This window comes from Macrotis lagotis, chromosome 1, assembly GCF_037893015.1.
Source record: "Macrotis lagotis isolate mMagLag1 chromosome 1, bilby.v1.9.chrom.fasta, whole genome shotgun sequence".
In the NCBI taxonomy this organism is placed as follows: Eukaryota; Metazoa; Chordata; class Mammalia; order Peramelemorphia; family Peramelidae; genus Macrotis; species Macrotis lagotis.
In genome coordinates, this window is record NC_133658.1 from 362608868 (window position 1) to 362629740 (window position 20873).

General features: G+C 39.2%; 1 protein-coding gene across 4 annotated transcripts in view; it reads right to left on the minus strand.

Moving 5' to 3' along the window:
• ZNF346 (zinc finger protein 346) overlaps positions 1 to 20873 on the minus strand; it is a 38515-nt gene that overhangs the window by 3886 nt on the left and 13756 nt on the right. For 2 of the 4 annotated variants that reach the window (XM_074212316.1, XM_074212317.1), the window contains exons 6-7: positions 14790 to 14883; positions 12284 to 13414 (exon numbers count right to left, since the gene is read on the minus strand). In XM_074212316.1, coding sequence (XP_074068417.1) covers positions 13309 to 13414; positions 14790 to 14883 — 200 coding nt within the window. In that variant the 3' untranslated portion in view covers positions 12284 to 13308. Of the gene's footprint in view, positions 1 to 12283; positions 13415 to 14789; positions 14884 to 20873 lie in introns of those variants that run through there. The other 2 variants (XR_012473731.1, XM_074212318.1) reach the window with 2 other exon arrangements.

Here is a 20873-nt window from a genome sequence, read left to right on the forward strand (position 1 = left end):
ATATTCCATACCCATAGACACCCTTCTTCCCACCCTCCACTCTCCACCCTCTGCAAAGGGAAAGAGGTGTATTTTTTCACATCTTCTCCAGAGCTTCATCCATCCCCTTTTCTTCATTCATACTACCACTATTTGCTTATCACTGCTTTCTAAAAAATCATTTTATGACTTTATTTTTATCTCTTTCCAGACTTTCCTAACAGCTTCATAAGTAATCTTGTTGATATTACTCCTCTAATCATGGAACACCTTTTCTTAACATTCCAATAAGCCTTAAGAACCCTTGTAAAAAGTGATTAGCATTTAGAAAGAAAGGTAGTGATGACCAAAAGCCAATAAAGTATCATCAAGGACAATTTATGCCGGATGACTTTTATTTTCTCTTTGAAAGGATTACCTAACTGGCAAATCAAGGGAATGTTAGTGACAGGGTTTTCCTGGATTTCAACAAAACTTTAATATAATCTCTCTCGATTAGAAAGACATGTAATTTCCTGAGTATGGATAACTTCATTTTTTTGTATTTGTAACGTCACCCAGTCAGTCTGTAACTCAGTAAGTACCCAACAAAATGAATGAATGAAGCATTAATAAGTACTATGGGTAAAGCACTATATGAAGTACAGAGGGAGTGCAAATGGTAAAGTAAAACAATCCCTTTCTCCTCCCTTTATAACAGGAGACATCACATATGGATATGTGTGTCACAGGGAAAATGCTTAATAAAAATGCTTGTTGGTTGAAGCTACTCTTGTGTCTAAGAATAATGTCAATAATGATAACTAGCTAGCATTTATTTATAGAGTACTACCATGCTAAGTTCCTTTATAAATATTATCATATTTGATCCTCACAACAACTCTGGAGAATAGGCACTATTAGCTTCACTGTACAGATGAGGAAACAGACAGATTTGACCAGGGTCACAGAGCTAGTAGTGTCTGAAAATGGATTTGAATTCAGTTCTCCTGATCTGAAGAGTGTGACAGGACTGAAAGGTCTGAACACCAACTTCCTGACTCCTGGTCTAGTGATCTCTCCACTGCACCACTTAGCTGCCAATATGGGTAAAATGATAGTACAGTTAGTGCAAAACTGGTAGAATAACTGGACCCAAAGATTTGTTTACAAATCAACTGATGTCAGTTTGAGAAAAGGTCTCTAGGACTGTGCCCCAAGGTTCAAAGTTTTCATCAAAGGTTTGGAGAAAGGCACAGAGAATAATTATGCTTATCAAATTTGAGGATGACAAAAGCTAGGAGAGATACCTAATTCCTTGGACAACAAAATCAAAATTCCAAAAGACCTTGAGAGCTTAGAAAAGCTCTCTATAAGATGAATTAAAAAGATGAAATTTAATGAAGATAAATGTAAAGAACAATGCTTGGGTTACAAAAATAGGGGTGGTGGCTCCCATCAGCTACTGGGAGCAGGGCTGTCGCTTCCTGCTATGCTCTTGGTTCAGCTCCAGGTAGAGGCAGCTAGTGCTGGGGGCCAGTATCTACCAGCCCTGCCCCAGTCCTCTGGGTCACTGGCTTAGGCTCTAAGGACGCCTGGCCTAGATCACTGGGTCACTGCCTCACTGCTAGAAGATGGGATATATGTATACATATGTGTACACACACACACACACACACACACACACACACACACACACACCAATTTGCCTGAAAAAGATCTGAAGCTTTAGGGGAACTATGAATTGGCATGACCATTTTAGAAATTCGAAATAATGCAAGTAACTAAAATGTTTATATCCTTTGTCCCAGCACTAGGCTTATACTTTAAGGAAGTCATTGGTAAAAACAAAGTCTCATAAATACCAAAATATTTATAGTAGCATTTTTTGAGGCAGTAAATAAATAGCAAAAAAGCAGATGCCCATAAATTTTGGTACATGAATTTAATGGAATATGACTGTGCTGTTAGAAATGACAAATATGAGATAGAGAAGCTAGGAAAGATCTAAATTGATACAGTATGAAGCAAGCAGAGTTAAGAAAACATATACAGTAACTATAGCAATGTAAGTAGAAAACTAAGACCACAAAAACAATCAAAAATGAATGTTGCATAAAGAACAAATGTAGCTTCAAAGAAGATAGGAAAAGCCACCTTTATTTCTCTACTCACCCACCCCCATCCCCCCAACTCTTACTTTCCTCCTTGGGCAGATCTAAGAAGTCTATGGATTTTCATTTTTTTTTCAATCTGTGGATCTGTTATGCTAATTCTTTTCCTCTTGGTCTCTAACAGATTCTTTGTAATATGGGATGACTCAGTGGGAGGGAGGAAAAGAGAAGGATTTTCTGCCTCCAAGGGCAGCTCTACTGGACTGCATGGTGTCTGTCATCCACAGCATCATGAACTACTTTGGGAGGTAGTCTGCTCTCAAAGTTCTTCTGTCCAGGGTTGGATGGCTCTTTAGATCTGGCTCAGATTCAGATCAGTTCACAGACCCTGTGCTACATTTCTGAACTATGGCCATCCTGCCTTCTCCTTTTGGGCCTAAACTCTCCCTAAGTATTTCCATCAGTTGAAATCTTTAGGCCCACTTCAGATGTCACCCTTTCTAGTACGTTTTCCATCTCTCTCCTTTGGTGAAAGTGATCTATCCAGGGGTGGCTAGGTGGCGTAGTGGGCCCTGGGTTCAAATCTGGTCTCAGACACTTAATGATTACCTAGCTGTGTGGCCTTGGGCAAGCCATTTAACCCTATTTGCCTTGCAAAAACCTAAAAAAAAAGTGATCTATCCCTCCTCATAGTTCTCTTAGAACCCCTTTACCCTTTTTTCACCTTGTATCAATTATCAATTACTTGTATAATTCTCCCTAGTCCCCTGCTTCCATCAGATTATAGGCTTCTTCACAGCAAGGTTTGTTTTATGTATAAAAATGTATCATGTACATGTTTACTACACAACCAGAATACATGTTAGTTGAAATCAATGAGGCCTAAAGGGAAAAGGGGTGGGCACTGAGGGAAAGCCAATGAGGCATGGGGTGGGCCCCAGTTAAGGGAGCTGAGGTTCTGGTTTCCCTGGGGCAAGAGTTTCTCCTTGCTCCCAGAAAGGAGTTTCTAGAAAATGAGTTTAATCTGATGCCACCTGGGAGTTCTCCTTGGCTCTAAGTCTTCATCCCTTTTTCCATTCCATACTTTGCTTTTGGAGCAGGCTGGGCTTTGAACTGTGGCCTGAGACCCTGGGGATCCCTTAGCCTGATTCCATCCCAAATACCACAGGATGGACTCTCCCTGAGACCCTGGGAAAGAGGGAAGTAGAGAAGGGGGGGAGCTGAGGTTAGTCTCTTTCCCCAGATCTATAACCCCTTCATATGTCTGGCACCAACTGAAACCACTGCCACCTCCCTATCTCCTAAATAGATAAGTTCCCCAGGCTAGCAGGCACTCCCCAGGGCTCCTCTCCTCCAAACCATCTCCTCTGGTGTTCCCTTCCCCCTTGCCCTGGAGTACTCTATAACAATACACTTGAGAAATCTTGGGGGAGGAAAGTCTTGAGTTTCAGCCTTGGCCTTACACTAATGGTCCTTAGAAGTCACCAGGACAGTTTTATTTCAGTTTCTCCCTTAGGAGACATGAATTCTTATCTTTACTTCCATAAAAGAGTAAGGAATCAGGTACTGATCATGGAGTTCTTTCCTGCCCTTGGGCGGGGTTTGTGAATGCAGGTGAGGGTTCTCTACAAAAAGTTCAGAGAGGAATCAGCCTTGAATCAATGTAGCCTAGGTGTCAATATTGCTTTGGATGGCAGTCAGCTTTGATGACCAGCTTAGAGAACACTTTTGTTATTCTTATTCTTATTTTTGTCATTCAACAATTAGTTGCGTGCTTGTCCAGCTCTAGTACCTTAGTCCCAACCCTAGTTCCAGCCCTTATGAGCTTTTGAGGCCTGGGTCAGGAATGCCAGTTTCACAGCATGGTCCTAAGCCCTATTTCCCTTCTAGTCATCTGGAGATCCCCAAAGAGTCATCCCACAACTTTTTCCTCTATTACTGAGGATGGGGAATTCTGGAGCACTCTTGCCTCCTGGGAACCTTAAAATGAATTTTGGAAAAGGCTATGCCTTCCACTGGATACCTAAGTTGAGTTCTCTTCATTTATGCTAATGATATCAAGTTTCTTTACCCATCTCCAAAGACTTCCTCTGGGAACATCTGCACTCAATTTCTAAACAGGGACAGCAAAACCACAAAGGATGGGAGGGGCTGTGGAAGTCATTCTTCCTCAAACCACCACAGCTAGTGTGGAGACAAGGAGACTGAAGTAGGCCTGCTCAAGTTCTTGGAGGGAGCTAGGAATTTCCAGGAGTCCAGAGGACTTTCAAAACAGACCCTAAAGGCAGACTCTTATGTAAAAGTGATGGGTATTGTTTAATTTTTTTTTTAAGTTTTTGCTAGGCAATAGGGTTAAGTGGCTTGCCCAAGGCCACACAGCTAGGTAATTATTAAGTATCTGAGGTCAAATTTGAACTCAGGGCCAGTGCTCTGTCCACTTTGCCACCTAGCTGCCCCGTATTGTATAATTTTAAAGAGATGGGATTTTGAATCAGAGGATTTAAATTCAAATTAACACTCTAGAACTTGTTTCCTTAATAGGGCTGGATGACCTCTAAATCATCCTTTGCCTCTCTGCTATTAATTTTATGTACAATGAACAAGACTCCTGAAGAAAGGAGTTCTCTTGTCAGACTGTGGGTTCTGATTTCTGGAAGGCTGAAGGCTCTTGAGAGGTAGAATTCTGAGATTCAGGGTTTCAGCTACAAAGGTCCTTAGGATATTGAAGGTTAGAATCTGAAAATTTCTTGGCATATGAAAGATTAGAGCTTTTTTTTAATAGAAAGTGTACTTAGAGACCACTAGTTGGTGATTCTAAAGTACAAAGAACCATAGAATTTTAGAGATGTAAAGATTCCCCCTTTCAATTTTCCAAATAAACTGGAGGCTAGATCAATAAAATGACTTGTCACATAGGTAAAAAGGGGTCAGTGGGGAATTCAGGCCTAGCGATTCTGATCCTTTCTATCATACCATGCCACTTCATAATCCAAGACACCTTTCATTGAAGGAGGATGTGGAGTCCTGAAATGGCTTAAAGGGAGTAGACTAAATGATCTTTTAAGACTTCTTTTACTTCCTAAGTCTAATTTTGTAACAGTAGTTTAGAAAGGGGGAAAAGGGTGATGATGGAAGGATATAGGCACCTTGGGGCTGGTAGCTGGGAAGATTTTGACTCCTTCATAGTAGCTACCCTGAATTCTCCTCCCCCCACCCCCACTCAGCCAGAAAAAGAGTGAAGGGGAGGATGAAGAAGAGGAATCTGACTGAAGTTAATCCTGGAGGAAGCAAAGGTCTGGACCTAGGCACAGGAGACACCTAGGGTTGAGATACTAGGATTTTTCACCTGCTGTTAGTAATGGAGGTTGGCTTGAGATGGGATGTGGTCTGGCTTCAGAATTGTCATGGAATCCTATTCTGTCTGAAGCATAAGGGACCCTAATCCCCTTGCTGAACAACGTGTACACATACAGGCAATGGTGATATGGTGGAGCAAGCACTAGATTTGGAGTCAGAAGACTTCAATTCTGTCTCTTATTAGCTGTGTGACTGTGGATGTCAGTACTATAAGCTTGTGATCATAGTCCTGCTTCAGTGGGGCAAAGAGTGGGTCCTGAGACATTTTCAGGAGGTCTGTTAGTATTAGTCAGATAGATTTGACCTAAGATATTAAAATGCTTCCTCCCTTTTCAACTCCATGTTAGGCTATATTTTCTTCACATATTTCAACCAAAACAACATATCTCAACAGAATAAATGCAGAAGCAGGTATGAGAATCCAACTACTTTCTATTAAACACACATTAAAGAAATTAGCAAAAAAAGTAAAACAATGCCACTCTTCTATTTTTTTTTTTGCTTTGGAAAATATTTTTTCATAATATATTAATATTTTAAAAAATTATATTTTAATTTCTAACATGGTAAATATAGACATAACCCACATAAATCCTGATTTAGGTTACCCTCCTGACCTCCAGAATAAGGCTTGAAGTAAGGAAGGGGAAGGAATGGGAGGGGGGAGCTGAGGTGAGGAGGGAGAAACTCCCAGAAGTAGCACTGGATCAGGAACCTGGAGACCAGCTCTCACTATGAGACCATGAACAAATCTTCTTTTGCTTCTCTGGTCCCCAGTTCCTCAACTAAAAAAATGACAGGATGGTATAATTGGATACTTTCTCAAGGATTTTCCAGTTTTCAATGAGGGTGAGGGGGAAGGTAAGGGAGGAGGAATCAAGGGGTGGAGAAAAGAGATTTCTATTATTGGGTCACTGGCGCCCTCTGGTGGTCACCAGAAGACTTGACTGGTCCATACTTCAAGATCCTGTATATTACAACCCCTCCACAAGGTGAAGGCCATGTCCAAAGGAGGTTGTGGTCACTTCATCATGCAACTAATCTGGTGATGTTTTTATGAAAATAATCAGGATAGGGGTGGCTAGGTGGCGCAGTGGATAAAGCACCAGCCCTGGAGTCAGGAGTACCTGGGTTCAAATCCAGTCTCACACTTACTAGCTGTGTGGCCTTGGGCAAGCCACTTAACCCCATTTGCCTTGTAAAAAACTAAAAAAAAAAAAAAATCAGGATAGCATGCAGGCTGGTGGGAAAACAGCAACTCCTCCTCAGGGCTGAAGACAAAGCTTCACCAGTCTACATTCTGGCAAATCTTCCTAAACTGAGCATCCCCACTATACTATGAGGAGGTAGGTAGTGAAGAACTTGGCTGAAGGCTTCTCCACTTAATGTCAATAACTCACAGGTCTACAGTATCTTAAGATTTACAGAACTGTAGATAGATTGCCCTAAGGCTCTGCTCACAATCCCAGTGACTTCTTGGATTAAAAGACCTTTTCCTAGTATTACTGTGCTGTCTTTCAGATATTTTAAAGATCATTACTTTTAATGACTCCTCCCTGAAACAAAAGTCCATCTTTCAACAGTTTTCCAATAATGCAACATGGAATATCAGTCTCCAAGGAACTAAAAGTTGTAGGTCATCTAAAGGTCAATGGAAAAGTACATGGTGGATGTGAATAAGCTATAACATATTACAAAGAATTACACTGAAGAAATGGTGTAAAGGTAATAATTGGGGAATAAAGCAGAAAAAAAGGTTAACTAGTTATGTACTGAAGTACCCAAGGGATAGCTTAAATGCTACATTGCTATCTTACAGGTCACTTAACCCATCTGGATCTTCATTTTCTTGTCTGTAAAATTAAGGGATGGATACTGAAGGTCCCTTCCAGCTCTAAATCCATGATTCTATTATTCTTGTTCAGTTACAGACTGGATTAGATGTCCAGGAGCATTGAGGACTCTGATGTCCCTTTTTATTCTACATTTTTATTTTCTCCTTTTTCTACACCTGGCAAAGGGAAGACAAAATCTGCTTAGGCAGTAATACAGACTAAAACACCAAACCTACCATGCAATTCAAAAACTTCTGGAACAGGTGAATAAACTAAATCCAAGTCCACCTAAAATTGGTTTAGGATATCTTACGGAGTATGGAGAGGACAGATGTCATTGTCTTTTAGAATCACTTTGGGGTGGGGTAAGAGTGGGGTGAGACTGTTCCAAGAAAATGCAAATTAAATCTCCCAGGCTTGTCTTATGAAACTTTGGCTCAGAATTGATTTTGAAAATTTAGTTCCTGCCTGGTAAGGTAAGAGTTTTACATACTGCTAATTCCGAATTTTGTAGAGAGAGAAAAAAAAAATGTACTGCTATCCTCTATAAATTTTAAAGAGAAAGGGGTGAGGAAATAGATGAAGAAGATGCCAATCTAATGATGATGGAAATAGCAGAAAAGGGAAAGGGAAATAAAATCAGGGCCAGCAAATCTATGTTCCCAATGAGCCATATAGACTTGCTATGATTCACTATGCTGACCCCTTCCTTTCTCTGACAAGGTCAGGTGGTGGCAGGGGGCAAAAATCCCAGAAAGAAATACCAGATCTTTTGCTCCCAAGTTCTGTCTATGTTAATGGTCCACCCAGGCTGAGAATCAGGAAACAGAAGCATCACAATAACATAGAAAGAAGTGGCAGGTTGTGGATCTCCCACTGTGGTAATGTAGAGGTAGATTCAAAATCTGGTTGAAATAGAGTAGGAACAACCCCTAACCAGAAATTCATTAGGTTTACAACAAGCTTTGGCTTTATAACACAAATATCATTCACTCTACCCACCCACTGGCCAACTCTACCAGCTATTCAAATCTTAGTCTAAATGAAGCTGAATAGTTTCTCCTTAAAACCTCTTAAAGATCAGAAGAAAATTTTGCTTCTGAGATAATCCTGGTTTGGGGGAACCCACACCCAAGTGACTGGATTTGAAGTCAGAAAGTAGTTCAAACCCCAACTCTGACATTTTCTAGTTCTTTGATATTAAGTATTATTATCTCTCTGAATCTCAATTTTATCAATTAAAGAATCACCTTGTATCACCTACTTCATGGTTACAAATGTCATGAAAATTTAAGTATGTTATTATGACAGGAAGGTGGGTACCAATGACAAGTTGCCTCAGACTCAGGAACCATAAACATAATGGCATATTGCTGATAATCAGTAGAAGCTTTGGCACAGAACAAGTCATTTTTTATTGGGAGGCCTCTCTCCCATGGGGCACAGAGTAGACACATCCATACACAAAAGATATTTCTTCACAAAGAAAAGGGAGGCTGGGGTTTTAGAGGGAAGCAGGAAAAGTTTTGTTAATATATAGCAGGCTTCCTCCATTTCCTAGTATGGGGAAGGGAGAAATCTTAAGGGTAGGTACTAAGAAAGGGAACGCCATTCTCTTCAAATTACCTCCCTCCGAGATGTCCAGGAACCCTTGCTATGTCAGAATAGAAAAAACATTCTCCCCTTCAGAGTCTACCCCTTGCTGCTTGTGGGGCAGTTGCTTGTTACAAGTTGGCTTCAGGACTAGTTTGGTTAGGCATGAGAATCACCTATGTAGTGCTGACTCAAGGACAAATAAGAAAACTTGAAGACTCAAAAAATGAAGACTTGAGGACATCGTGGGTCTCAAGATGATGACTAGGAAGACGAAGGAAAGGAAGTTGGGTGTGTCTATAGCACTACAGAGATGAGAATGAAAACTTCGGATTTCAAGACCTCCCAAAGGCCACAGGAATTCTCCAGGGGAGTTGGCCACAATAATAAAAGAAACAAAGGCTCAAGAAATAAATGTTTCTGGCCAGTCTGAAGAGCACAGAAAATCTGGTAATCATTTGCACAGACTAACATGACACATATCTTTTTGCCATGGTGAAATGAAAATTATCTATGTCTGCAGTACAAGCTGGTCTACTTTTTAGAAGACAAAGTAAAGTGCCTTGAAGAACATCTCTTCAATCCCTGTTACTGGAAAGAATGCAGTCTTTAAAAAAAAAGAGCTTTCATGTAAAATGTAAAGACAAAGATCTGTAAAGATACAGAAGACACAGTCTTCAGCAGGAGGATGGAAGTTGGTGACTAAAAGAAAGGGAAGGACCTCTGAGCACCTAAAACTAAATAGTAGCTATTCCTGAAGAGGAAGTGGAACCCTCCAAGGAAGAAGCAGCTATTTGTCCTCAAAGATGCTGTCAGATCAAAAAACTTTCAAATGTTTCAAAGGAAAAAGAAACAAATATTCAAAATATGCTACAGAACACCCAGGCCGAGAGAGTAAACAGACTTCACACAAGTCTGACCCTGGGGAATGAGACCACAGTAGTCATTATCAGGGCTCTCTGTGAAAAGCAAAGCAGCAAGCTAATAATTTCTTAGCTTGCACTAATGATAATTTTATTTAAAAAAATGGAGGAAAATGGCAAACTGCTAGTCTGGATGAAAATTTTACCAAAAAGGAACTGCGTCCTAAAAAAGAAATGAGGGGAATCAAGGGCAAACTAATCACACTTCATCTTCAGTTTTTAAAAAGGAGAGGATAACTGAGCATAGTCTGATATGCATGCAAGGTTACTGAGAAAAAATTATTTGAAGATTCAGAGAAAGGCTAGGCAGGATCCTATTGACCAAATTTTGACAGAAGTCCTAAAAGGAGGGAAAGGAAGTTTTTAAGAATGAAAACTCTGGAGACACAAAATTCCAATAAGGAGAAAGAAATTTGTAAGCAAATGAAATACAAGCAACTTAAGATTTTTAAAAAAGATATGTATGGAAGGAAGTTAAAAGGCAGGTATTGGAAGATGAATACAAAGCATGGCATGGTATCAGAAACACCAAACTCAGAATGAACTAAAACTGTTAGGAAAAGCTAAAAAAAGGAAAAGGAAGATATAAGACAAGATTGGACTACTGCTCAGAGTGGACGGGTCAATTATAATTGACAGACAAGGGAGACAAAATTTTTACTTTGTTACTTTACTTTGTCTGCCAAAGACAATGAACTTTGGGGATCGGTAAGGACTGAAGAAAAATGGCTAATAGGATATTAATATCCAAGATTAGCGGTCAAAGAATAAGAGTATCTATTTGCACTTCAGGTGTACACCAGGCCCAGGTAAATGATATACCAAAGAACTGGTATATTTGATTGCCGAAGCAATATTGTGAATTTTTGAAAAGATCAAGATGAACAATATAAATGCAACAGGATTGGAAAAAGGCAAATGTCTGAATATTAAAAAGGGAAGAGTTTGGAATTTGCAACCGTAAACCAATAGGCATAACAAATTCTAGAACATAATACCAAAGAGGTGGTGTTAAGGAATGTACAAAAAATAAGTAGTAATCACAAAGAGCCAGGATATGATGTCATGAAGAACAGGTCATGCTGCATACTTTTTTTTTTCTGGAGGGGGGTGGATGAAGATTTATTAGACAAATCAGGGATTCAGATTTAGTTTACCATAGATTTAGTTTACCAAGATTTTAGCAAAGCATTCAACAAATCTTTTGTGCTATTCTTGTGGAAAAAGAGCTAGATGATAATGGACTTGGTATTAGATGAATGGCTGAACCAAGGGGTCTTAATTAATGATTTATGTCACTATCTGAAGGTGGTCTTTAACAGAATGCCCCAGAGAAGTTATTGGCCTTATGTTGTTCAACATTTTTATCAATGACTTGATAAAGATTACAAATAACATGTTTATCAAATTCACAGACAAAACTAAACTGTGAGGGAAAGCTAACAGATTGGATTACAATGAGGATTCAAAAGATCTCAAGTCCAAAACACTGGGATCACTTGAGAGGGCTAAATGTCAAGTTTTATGCTTGGGTTAAAAAAATCAAATTGGGGGAAAAAAAAGTAAAGACTGGAAAGGTATTGCTGGCTAAGTTCATCTAAAAAAGTTCTGCCAGTCTGAGTGGACTTTTGAAACTCATTATGAGTCAGTATTATGCTAAGATAGCCAGAAAAGCAATCTGAGGCTTTCCTGAGAGGCATAGTGTTTGGGACACCAGGGAAATGAAAAGTTTCACTTTCACCTGCCAAAGTCAGATCATACCTGGAACACTGCCAGGTTCTAGGAGTCATGATTTGTGAAGAATATGGATAAATTGCAAAGTTAGAAGAGGGAGACCAGAAGGACCTCAAGATGATGTCATATGACAAACAGGTGAACTGGCTATGCTTCTGCTTGGAGAAGACAAAACCTGAGGGGACAAAATGCCTATCTTCAATATATGAAGGGCTATAATGTGGAAGGAGTCCTGCTAGGCTGGAGATTAAGGGGAAGTTAAAGGAGAACTAGGGTAGAAACTACAAGAAGGCTGATTTCAGCCTGACATAAGGGAAATTTTCCAACAATCAGAATTGTCCAAAAGTAGAATGGGTTCTTCTCCTTCAAAGATCTTCAAGCAAAGGCTGGCTGGCCACTTGTCAGGAATACTGTGCAGTAGACTTCTGGTCAGTATGGATTAGGTCAGAAGGTCTCGAAGGCTCCTTCCTGTGCCTAAGTAGTCCTTCGTGGGGGGGGGGGGGCTGCCAAAGGGACCCTCAGCTTACTTGTTTGCATGGTGCAGTATAGATCAACTTTTTTACCCTCCCTCCTGTTACTTCTCTGATCATTTTAAAAATAACCCTCTCTAGCCTGAAAAATCTGTGAATGAAAAACTCTAACACTAATCAGCCCCCTAATACCTAAAGGGGCTCTTCTTCCAAATCTTTTCCACAGATTCCATTGATCACTACCACATTCTCATCTGGGAGGGGGCTGAGCAACCAAGGGAAGGAGAAAGTCTGAAGAGTCAGGTGAATAATGACTTTAATGTGGTCTGTCTGTAGATAGGTAGTAGAACTTGGGCAAGTAGAGCTGCTACCAAGTGACCTCCTTTAATCTGTACTCTCAGAGTAACCTTCCAGAGATGACGAATGATTGGGAACAGCAACAACTGTGAGGAAAGACCCTTGTGCTACCCATACAAATCTAATCACTGAATATGCCCAGAGTAGCTTGGCCTAATATCATTTAGACATTGTTAAGGAGGGACATATCTGAGACTTCCAACAAAAGTCAGAAAACATTTCATCAGATCAAATAGATTTAAAAGGGAATCCCTCTTAACTAGAAATAACTTGGTCTTTTGAAAGATAAATAAGTAGAGTTGGCCAATACCTTGCTAAAAGTTGTCTTAGGAACAGCGTTTTTTTTTTGTTCCCTCCCTCTGCCATGGTTAGGCACTCCCATTATGTGGTTTTCCTAGTAGATATCCTGGTCACTAGGAAAAAACTTAAGGACTTGTCTCTTTGAATAAAGGAAAATAAATCATATGCACATTTTCCCATTAGGGAAGACCAAGTAAGACACACCTAGACATACAATGTTCAAGTGGGAGTTGGGAAGAACAATTATGCTAACATCCAGCTCTATATTATTACTCCTGATCTAAGATAAACTAATCAAGGTACGTTCTGGAAACCCAAGAGTTCTGCACTGCTTGTAGAGGGCAGGAACACAGCTTAGAGGCAGAGGAGTGGCAAGAAATGACATATAAAGGAGAGACACCACCTGTATGCTTGAGAAACACACAGGACAAGATGTCAAATAACTGATTATGCCAAAGGGGCTTCCTAATGGAGCACACAAGATGGAGCACAGCTTGCTACATCAGATTCTTTTCAAACTAAGTCATTTCTGCTTTTATCCTGTGAAGTCACTAAGGGAGGGAGGCACAGGATAGTCTCTGACCAGAAAACAGAGCTGCTGAGAGTTAGCACTAGGTGCTTGTTCTTGACTGGCACCAACTTGAAGAGAACAGTATTGCCACTGGCTCTAGGAGTCTTGGCTAAAGTAACTGTAGTCTCCTGAGGACACTGTTTCTTCTCGAACATACTGCTGCTTTGGAAAGCGTCCTAGGATCGGCACTGCTCCTGGTATACTGTGGGGAAGGTGGGAAAAGGGAGGAATAGAGGAAGGAAAGAGAAGGGTAGAGGAGACAGGTATATCAGAATCTCTGCAAAAGCCTGGACTCCCAACCTCCCTAAATTAGTATCAGAACTTCTTCCCGAGATTGTGGTCAGGTCAGGCATTATAGAGTATCTAGTGGATGCTGGATTTGTTGGGTCACAAAGCCAGGGTTTGGTTTTTTTTTTGGTTTTGTTTTTAGGTTTTTTCAAGGCAAATGGGGTTAAGCCACCCCTAAAGCTAGGTTTTGAATCCTATTTTTGTTATTATCAGTGTGATAAAGACCTCTCTCCGGGTCTTAAATTTCTTCATTTGCAAAATAAGAAGGTTGGACAAGAGTGATCTCTAAAGATCTTTCCCATTCTCAATCCTGTGATCCTGGTCACAAGTCTAATTACCAGTAAGTTATCTGGTAGTGTATTTGAGGAGTTGCTAACAATACTGAGCATAATTTTACAAACCAAATAAACTGTCTTGGGAGAAGTTAACCCTTGCAACCAAATTGCACATATAAAAATCAATTCAGTAAAACTGAGGAAGACTAATGATTTCATCAAAAGCAAAGAAGTTTACCTCCTGACAGGAGAGAAAACAGATTTTTAAAAAATAATTTGCAAGTGATTCTGAGGATCAACATGATGAACTAGATTCAAGGGCACAGAAATTATCTTCAGACAGTCAGTCCTTAAGATCATGGGTTTATTAAAGATGAAAGGGAGGGGCGGCTAGGTGGCATAGTGGATAAAGCACCGGCCTTGGAGTCAGGAGTACCTGGGTTCAAATCCAGTCTCACACACTTAATAATTACCTAGCTGTGTGGCCTTGGGCAAGCCATTTAACCCCATTTGCCTTGCAAAAATCTAAAAAAAAAAAAAAAAAAAAAAAAAGATGAAAGGGACCTTAGATATGGCCTTGTTCAACCCTTTCATTTTACAGATGAGGAAATGAGGATTTTAAGAAACAACTCCCACAATATCACACTGGTGAAAAGGAGCAGAACCAGGATTTGAATCTAGGTCCTTGACATTCAGGGGTTCTTTCCAAGTTGCTTATCTTCTTCAGCTCTGTGCAAATTCTTCAGTAATTCTCCTTCAAAATGCTATCCCATATGGAATGGTGTTCCTCCCCATTTTTGGAAGGCACTAAAAAAAGTGTTCCTCCCCATTTTTGGAGTTCTACAGGGGACTACCAGATGCTGCCATAATTCTATGCCAAAGTTCAGAATGAGCCAAATATCTGCTAAGAGAAGTGGTGCAACTGGGCACTGGTAGAATATGCCATTCCATGGCCCTGCCCCTCCCAGTATGCTTTTAACCCATGCCCATAGTCAAAAAGCAAAGCTCACTTACTGGTTCCTGTGCTTGAAGCCACTGATGTGCGCCTGGTACTGCTCTATGGAATTCAGTATGATTTTGCATGTGTTGCAGGGGTAGCCCCACCCAGCTGAAACAAATAGCAATATTAAAGCATACCGTGATTCCAACTTAGGGCCTGTGGCTACAATATGCAAGACAGTTCATAAATGGTCAAGATCTATTAAATACTTTTGAGTAATGAACACAACAGATGATATTCATGGCCCTTTAAAATTTTTAAATTCTTTTTTCCACCTTACTCTTATCCCCACAAACCCTTCAGTTCTAACTGATGAGGATAACAGAACCAAGTCAGATATTAACTCAGACATGAAACATCAGGGGACTTTAAAGTGATCTAACCAAGATTATACAACTCAGGATCTCAAGCAGGACTTAAACCCAGGTCTTTTGACACTGAATTCACTGTTCTTTTTAAAGGAAAACCTTCCTTTTTTTTAAGAGTCAGTTTTAGACTCTCATAATGTACCATTCTAAGTGTTCAAGATGATGGTGCTCTTCAATCAAATTAACCTCAAAAAGGTATTCTTCTTCTTGGGCTCATAATAGCAATTAACAGATTATTTTGACAGCGTAATCTATCTATCCTGGGGCTTGAAGAGAGTTTGCCTTATAGCCAGGCTCGTTCCAGATATAGTGGTCTTTATTGGCATGGTATAACAGAAAGAACGCTGGCTTAAAAAGCCAGAAACCTAGAGGGTTTTAAGTTCCAAGATTTACCAAAGACTTACAGTCTTAACAATTAACTAGTTCTTTTTCCTTGGCCTCAGTTAAATGAAGGGGTTGCAGTAGATGATTAACTAAAAGGTCCTTTCTAATTAACATTCCATATTGTAAAGTTCTTTCTGGTTTTGATGTTGCATGCTCTACTGAGGTCCCTTCTTATCTCTACTGTTCTTTAAGGTCTGCTCTAATGAAGGTTCTTCTGAGTTTTTACATTTCATGTTGTAATGTGTCTTCATTAATAGTTTGTGTTCTAAGATCCTTTAGATACTGCATTGTTTTATTCATTGTTCAGCACTCCATCTGGTATAACATTGGTATCTCAAGGAGTTATATAGCAGTGGCAGATTTTTTTAAAGCCATTTATTGAAGGAACAAGAATTAGGAGTCATGAAACCCCATTTTAAGTCTAGGTACCTAAAAAAAATCCATGCTTTCCATTAAAATGTTTTGCTAAAGTTTCATACCTCCTTTGAGACAAAGTATACACTACACATCTACCAAAAGGTAAACTGCCATCCTCAGATGGCAAGGCCTGTATATATAAGACCATTTTCCAAAAGGATCATAAACATTAACATTTTGGGACCAACAGCATCCCCAGAAAATTATGTGAGGGAAGGAGGGAATATTTTATCCCTTACTACAGAGTTGGTTTTATTTTGTCCATCAGTTTGTGAATATGCTGCATGAGACATAAAAAAAAAAAAACGAATCCAGTTTTCTCTTGAAAGCCTGGTCTCAGAAATGCTATATCTGGGGCAGCTAGGTGGTACAGTGGATAGAGCACCAGCCCTGGAGTCAGGAGGACCCGAGTTCAAATATGACCCTCAGATACTTATTACCTAGCTGTGTGACCTTGGGCAAGTCACTTAACTCCATTGTCTTGCCAAAAAAACCCTCAAAAATTTTTTCAAAAATGTTGTATCTGCTGTATTAAAGACTTGACCATTCAAAGTTCTGTGGGGCCAAATTTCTATCTAGGGTCCCTCCCATTTAACAATGCTACCATAATCAAAGCCATTACTGATACAGACTACTATCCAGTCTTCAAGCACACAAGTAGGTAGAAGCCTCTCCAGAAACCAAACACAGGCCTATAAAGATCTTAGACAAGATACCTAATCTTCCCAAGCATGTGTTTGACTACCATTATAACAGATATAATACTAGCTAACCCCTAGGGATTCAATTCCCATTAACACTACATAGTGTAACAGCTGAAGTAAAAAAGATCCTGGTTCTAAATTCTGGTTCACTTACATGTGTGAGCCTTAGGGCTCAAGGGTGCTCAATATTGCTGCATACTGGATTAGATAACCTTTAAGGTTCACCCAGGCCTACATCTATGTTAAAGATAGAAAACAGTCTGTTTTCACTTATTTGGATAAGTCAGGTCATAGGACATTTACTGGTCAGGGACTAGGTACTGGTGGGGTGGATCTGGTTCCTTAGATCCTCAGGATGCACTGTAGAACTATTGTGAGAATAGCAGCTGTGAAGGTCACCTCCTCTTTATCCACAAATTACAGCTGTCAGTAACCAGAGATATACCTACTATATGCAGTAACCAAGCTTCAGGAGAAAGGCAGGGTCATATAGTCTCAAGAATAGTGAATTAGGAGTCCAAAAGTCCAAAGGCCAAAGTCCTAGTTCTAGCACTCATTGGGTTCATCCTTCCTTGAAATGAACCCTTGCCCTATGTCTCTCACAGGCCTTCTGTATAGATCAAAAACATTAAAGAGTGCTATCTAAATGTATAGTATTGCTTACTATTTATGTGGGAAACTTTTATGATGATCTCAAAACTAAAGGGTATAATAAATTTTTTTTTTTAGGTTTTTGGAAGACAAATGGGGTTAAGTGGCTTGCCCAAGGCCACACAGCTAGGTAATTATTAAGTGTCTGAGACCAGATTTGAACCCAGGTACTCCTGACTCCAGGACCGGGGGTATAATAAATGTTAAGGAAACTGTCTTATGCCAGTGACTTACAGATGAAAAATGGCACAAAAGATAACCACCAAGGCCACATGACTGGAAAAGGGGATAGGTGTTCATATACTAAGAGGGAAGTTGTAAGAGATGAACAACATGAATCATGAAATGATAACTAAACAATATTAAAAGAACCAGAAGAAAGTCCTACAGTATGTTAGATGGATAAAAATACATAAATGAGTTAAGATCTGCACTGTCAGAGATTACAGTCATGCCAATGGGATTAAAGATCTAAGTACCCAAATACAAAAGCAATTCAAGTAGTATTAGTTGGAAAGATAAGGAAAGTTATTGATCTCCTGAAAGCAATTTGATAAAGCCCCTAGATCTCATATGACTTTGCTGAGGACCAAAAAAGATGGGGGGGGGGGGGGGAAGAGGCCAGTTGAAGTTGGAAAGTACCTGCATATCTACAGGGATCAGCAAACATATAATAAATGGCTAATGGCCTTATAAGGAATGTCTATAGATTAATATCAACGCACAACCATAAAGTAAAAATGGTACATATGATCCCTGGACATTTCTATTTTGGCAAGGCAAGATTTTAGGACTTCAACTTTAGATTTGCTGGAGTTCCAAAAATCAGCACGTCTCCTTTTAGGAAAAAGGCAGGGCTTTTTTTTCTGTCTATATGATGGTTGCTCAGTGGTCTGGTGTTAAATAAGAACACAAGTGACTGGAGAAAGGATATTCATTATTCAATCAAAATTGTTGGTAGAACTGGACAGCAACTTAGGAAAAAATAGATTTAGACAAGCATCTAACATATATTAAAAATTCCAAATGAATAAGCAATCTAAATTCAAAAACCACACTATAAACAAAATAAGAGAATGGAAGGTCATATGCTCCACATGGAGACAGAAAAAATTATTTAACCACAACAGATGAAATTATATATGAAAAATAAGATTATTTCTATCATATAAAAATTAAAACACAAATAAAAGTAATGGAACTAGAACAAAAAAGATATAAATTGGGAAAAATATTTGCATTAAACCTATGGAAGAGACATGATATAGTAGACAGGGTGCTGGATTTGGAGTTGGATCCTATTGGGACTTAACCTCTCAGCCTCATTTGCAAATGGAGTTGTTTTCTCATTTGCAAAGGAAGGTGTTTGCCTAAATAGTCCTTCCAGATCTAAGCCTACAATCCTATAAATTTGATAAAAGTCATCCAATTAAAATCTACAGGGAATTGACACAAATCTAAAAGATCAGGAATCATTCCCTAATAATTAAAGGGTACAAAAAAGCAATTTTTATTGGGAGAAATACAAACTGTCAATAAACATGTAAAAATGTTTCAAAATACTAATAATGAAAGGAAATCAAAGCAAAATAACCACCTTACACCTAAACTGACAAAAGATGAAAAATAAAAATTCTAATTTGGTGGGACTTTCACTACTGATAAATTTATGAATTACTTTGTTTTGGAGGACAGAATTCTCTAAGAAGAAGAGCCATATTTGTACAAAAATTCTATGCATCACTATCTGTGAATGGAAAAAGCTGAAAACAAATGTGGTCAGTAAATCAAAAATGACTAAATAGATTGCAGCAAATGAATGTTATGAAATTTTACTATACCAATCAAGAACAACAAGTATGAAGAATTTCAAGAAACATACAGACTTACATGATAAAGAAAAAGTTTCAAAAGCACACTGACAACTATAGAAAAGGTCATATTAAGTGGAAGCAAAATTCAAGTTAAATACAATGGAATACCTTGGTACTAACCTTGTCAAGTAACAGACAGAGCTTTCTTTTCAACAAATAGTCCTATAAAAAATAGTACTATAAAAGTTTTATAGTACACTTACAAAATGTAAACTAAAATAAACTATTAGTCACAGTCTAGATCTCAGAAAGTATACTTTGTTTTTGGATTGTTTGTGAGTTTCTATTTGCCTGTTGTCAAAATTTATAAGTGAAAAAAGTTAAATTTGTAAAAACTTATAATTCCTGGAGGGGGGAAAGCTAATTTGCTTACTTTAGTTAGAAATTCTGTGTTTAGGAAGCTGGGAACTGAAGGGAGAGAACCAAAAAGAAAGTACAAAAATCTAAAGCTGTTTCATGTCCCCCCCACCCACCCAAGGCCTCTCTGGATCCAGTTGCTCAGGAAGGCCCTATGTTTTGTAATCAGAACCTTATTTTGGCATCAGCTTCATCAGCAGCAGCATAGTGGAAGAGCACTGGAATGGGATTTAGAAGAACCAGATCAAAATCTTGGCCTCCACCCTGTGTCTCATTTTCCTTTTCTGTAAAATAAAAACTTATTGTACTCTCCCAACTCTAAATTCTATCATCTGACATTTCCCATGTATCTCAGAACAACTGTTCTTCCACTATAAAGGGCAAAGTGGGGAGAGAAGGCTTCCTTACCAAAAGTCTTCAATATTCTAATTGATCTTTCATCTGTCTATGATTCTTATTACTACTAACAGGGAGGGAAGAGATGAAGGAATCTGATCTTGATCAGTTAAAATAAGATAGAATGAGATGTATTTTACTACCTTTCTGAAATCTCCATTATTGGACTAATCTTGCCTTCGGGCGGCTAGGTGGCACAGTGGAATAGAGCACCAGCCCTGGAGTCAGGAGTACCTGAGTTCAAATCTGGCCTCAGACACATAATAATTACCTAGCTGTGTGGCCTTGGGCAAGCCACTTAACCCCATTGCCTTATAAAAAAAAAAAAAAGACTATTGCCTCAGCACCAGAAGATGGAAGGAGACGGAAGAGATCCTCAAAATAATCACATCACAGAATACTACTGTACTAAGAAATTATTATACTCAGAAATCTGGGGGCAGCTAGGTGGTGTAGTGGGCATAACATGGGCCCTGGAGCCAGGAGGACCTGAGGACTTGATACTTACTTGGGCAAGTCACTTAACCCCACTGCCTCATACACACAAAAAAAACCAAAAAAAAAAATCTGTAGAATTCTTTTCTGGATATATTCTAGCTTGTCAGCATCCTTCCTAATGAAAACTGACTCCCAGAAAGATAAACAAAACTGGCTCCCAGAAAAAAAATCTAGGATTTAGAACTGGAAAGAACCTGAGAAATCAACTGCGGGGGGTGGTGCAGCAAGGTGGCACAGTGGATAGAGCACTGGCCCTGGAGTCAGGAGGATCCAAATTCAAATCTGGCTTCAGACACTTAAAATTACCTGTGTGACCTTGGGGAAGTCACTTAACCCCAATGCCTAGCCAAAAAAAAAAAAATCAACTGGTCTATAAGACTGCTCATTTTACACTTGAGGAAATTGAAGCCAAGATAGTTTAACTTGTCAAACTTCAGAAAAGCCTAGAA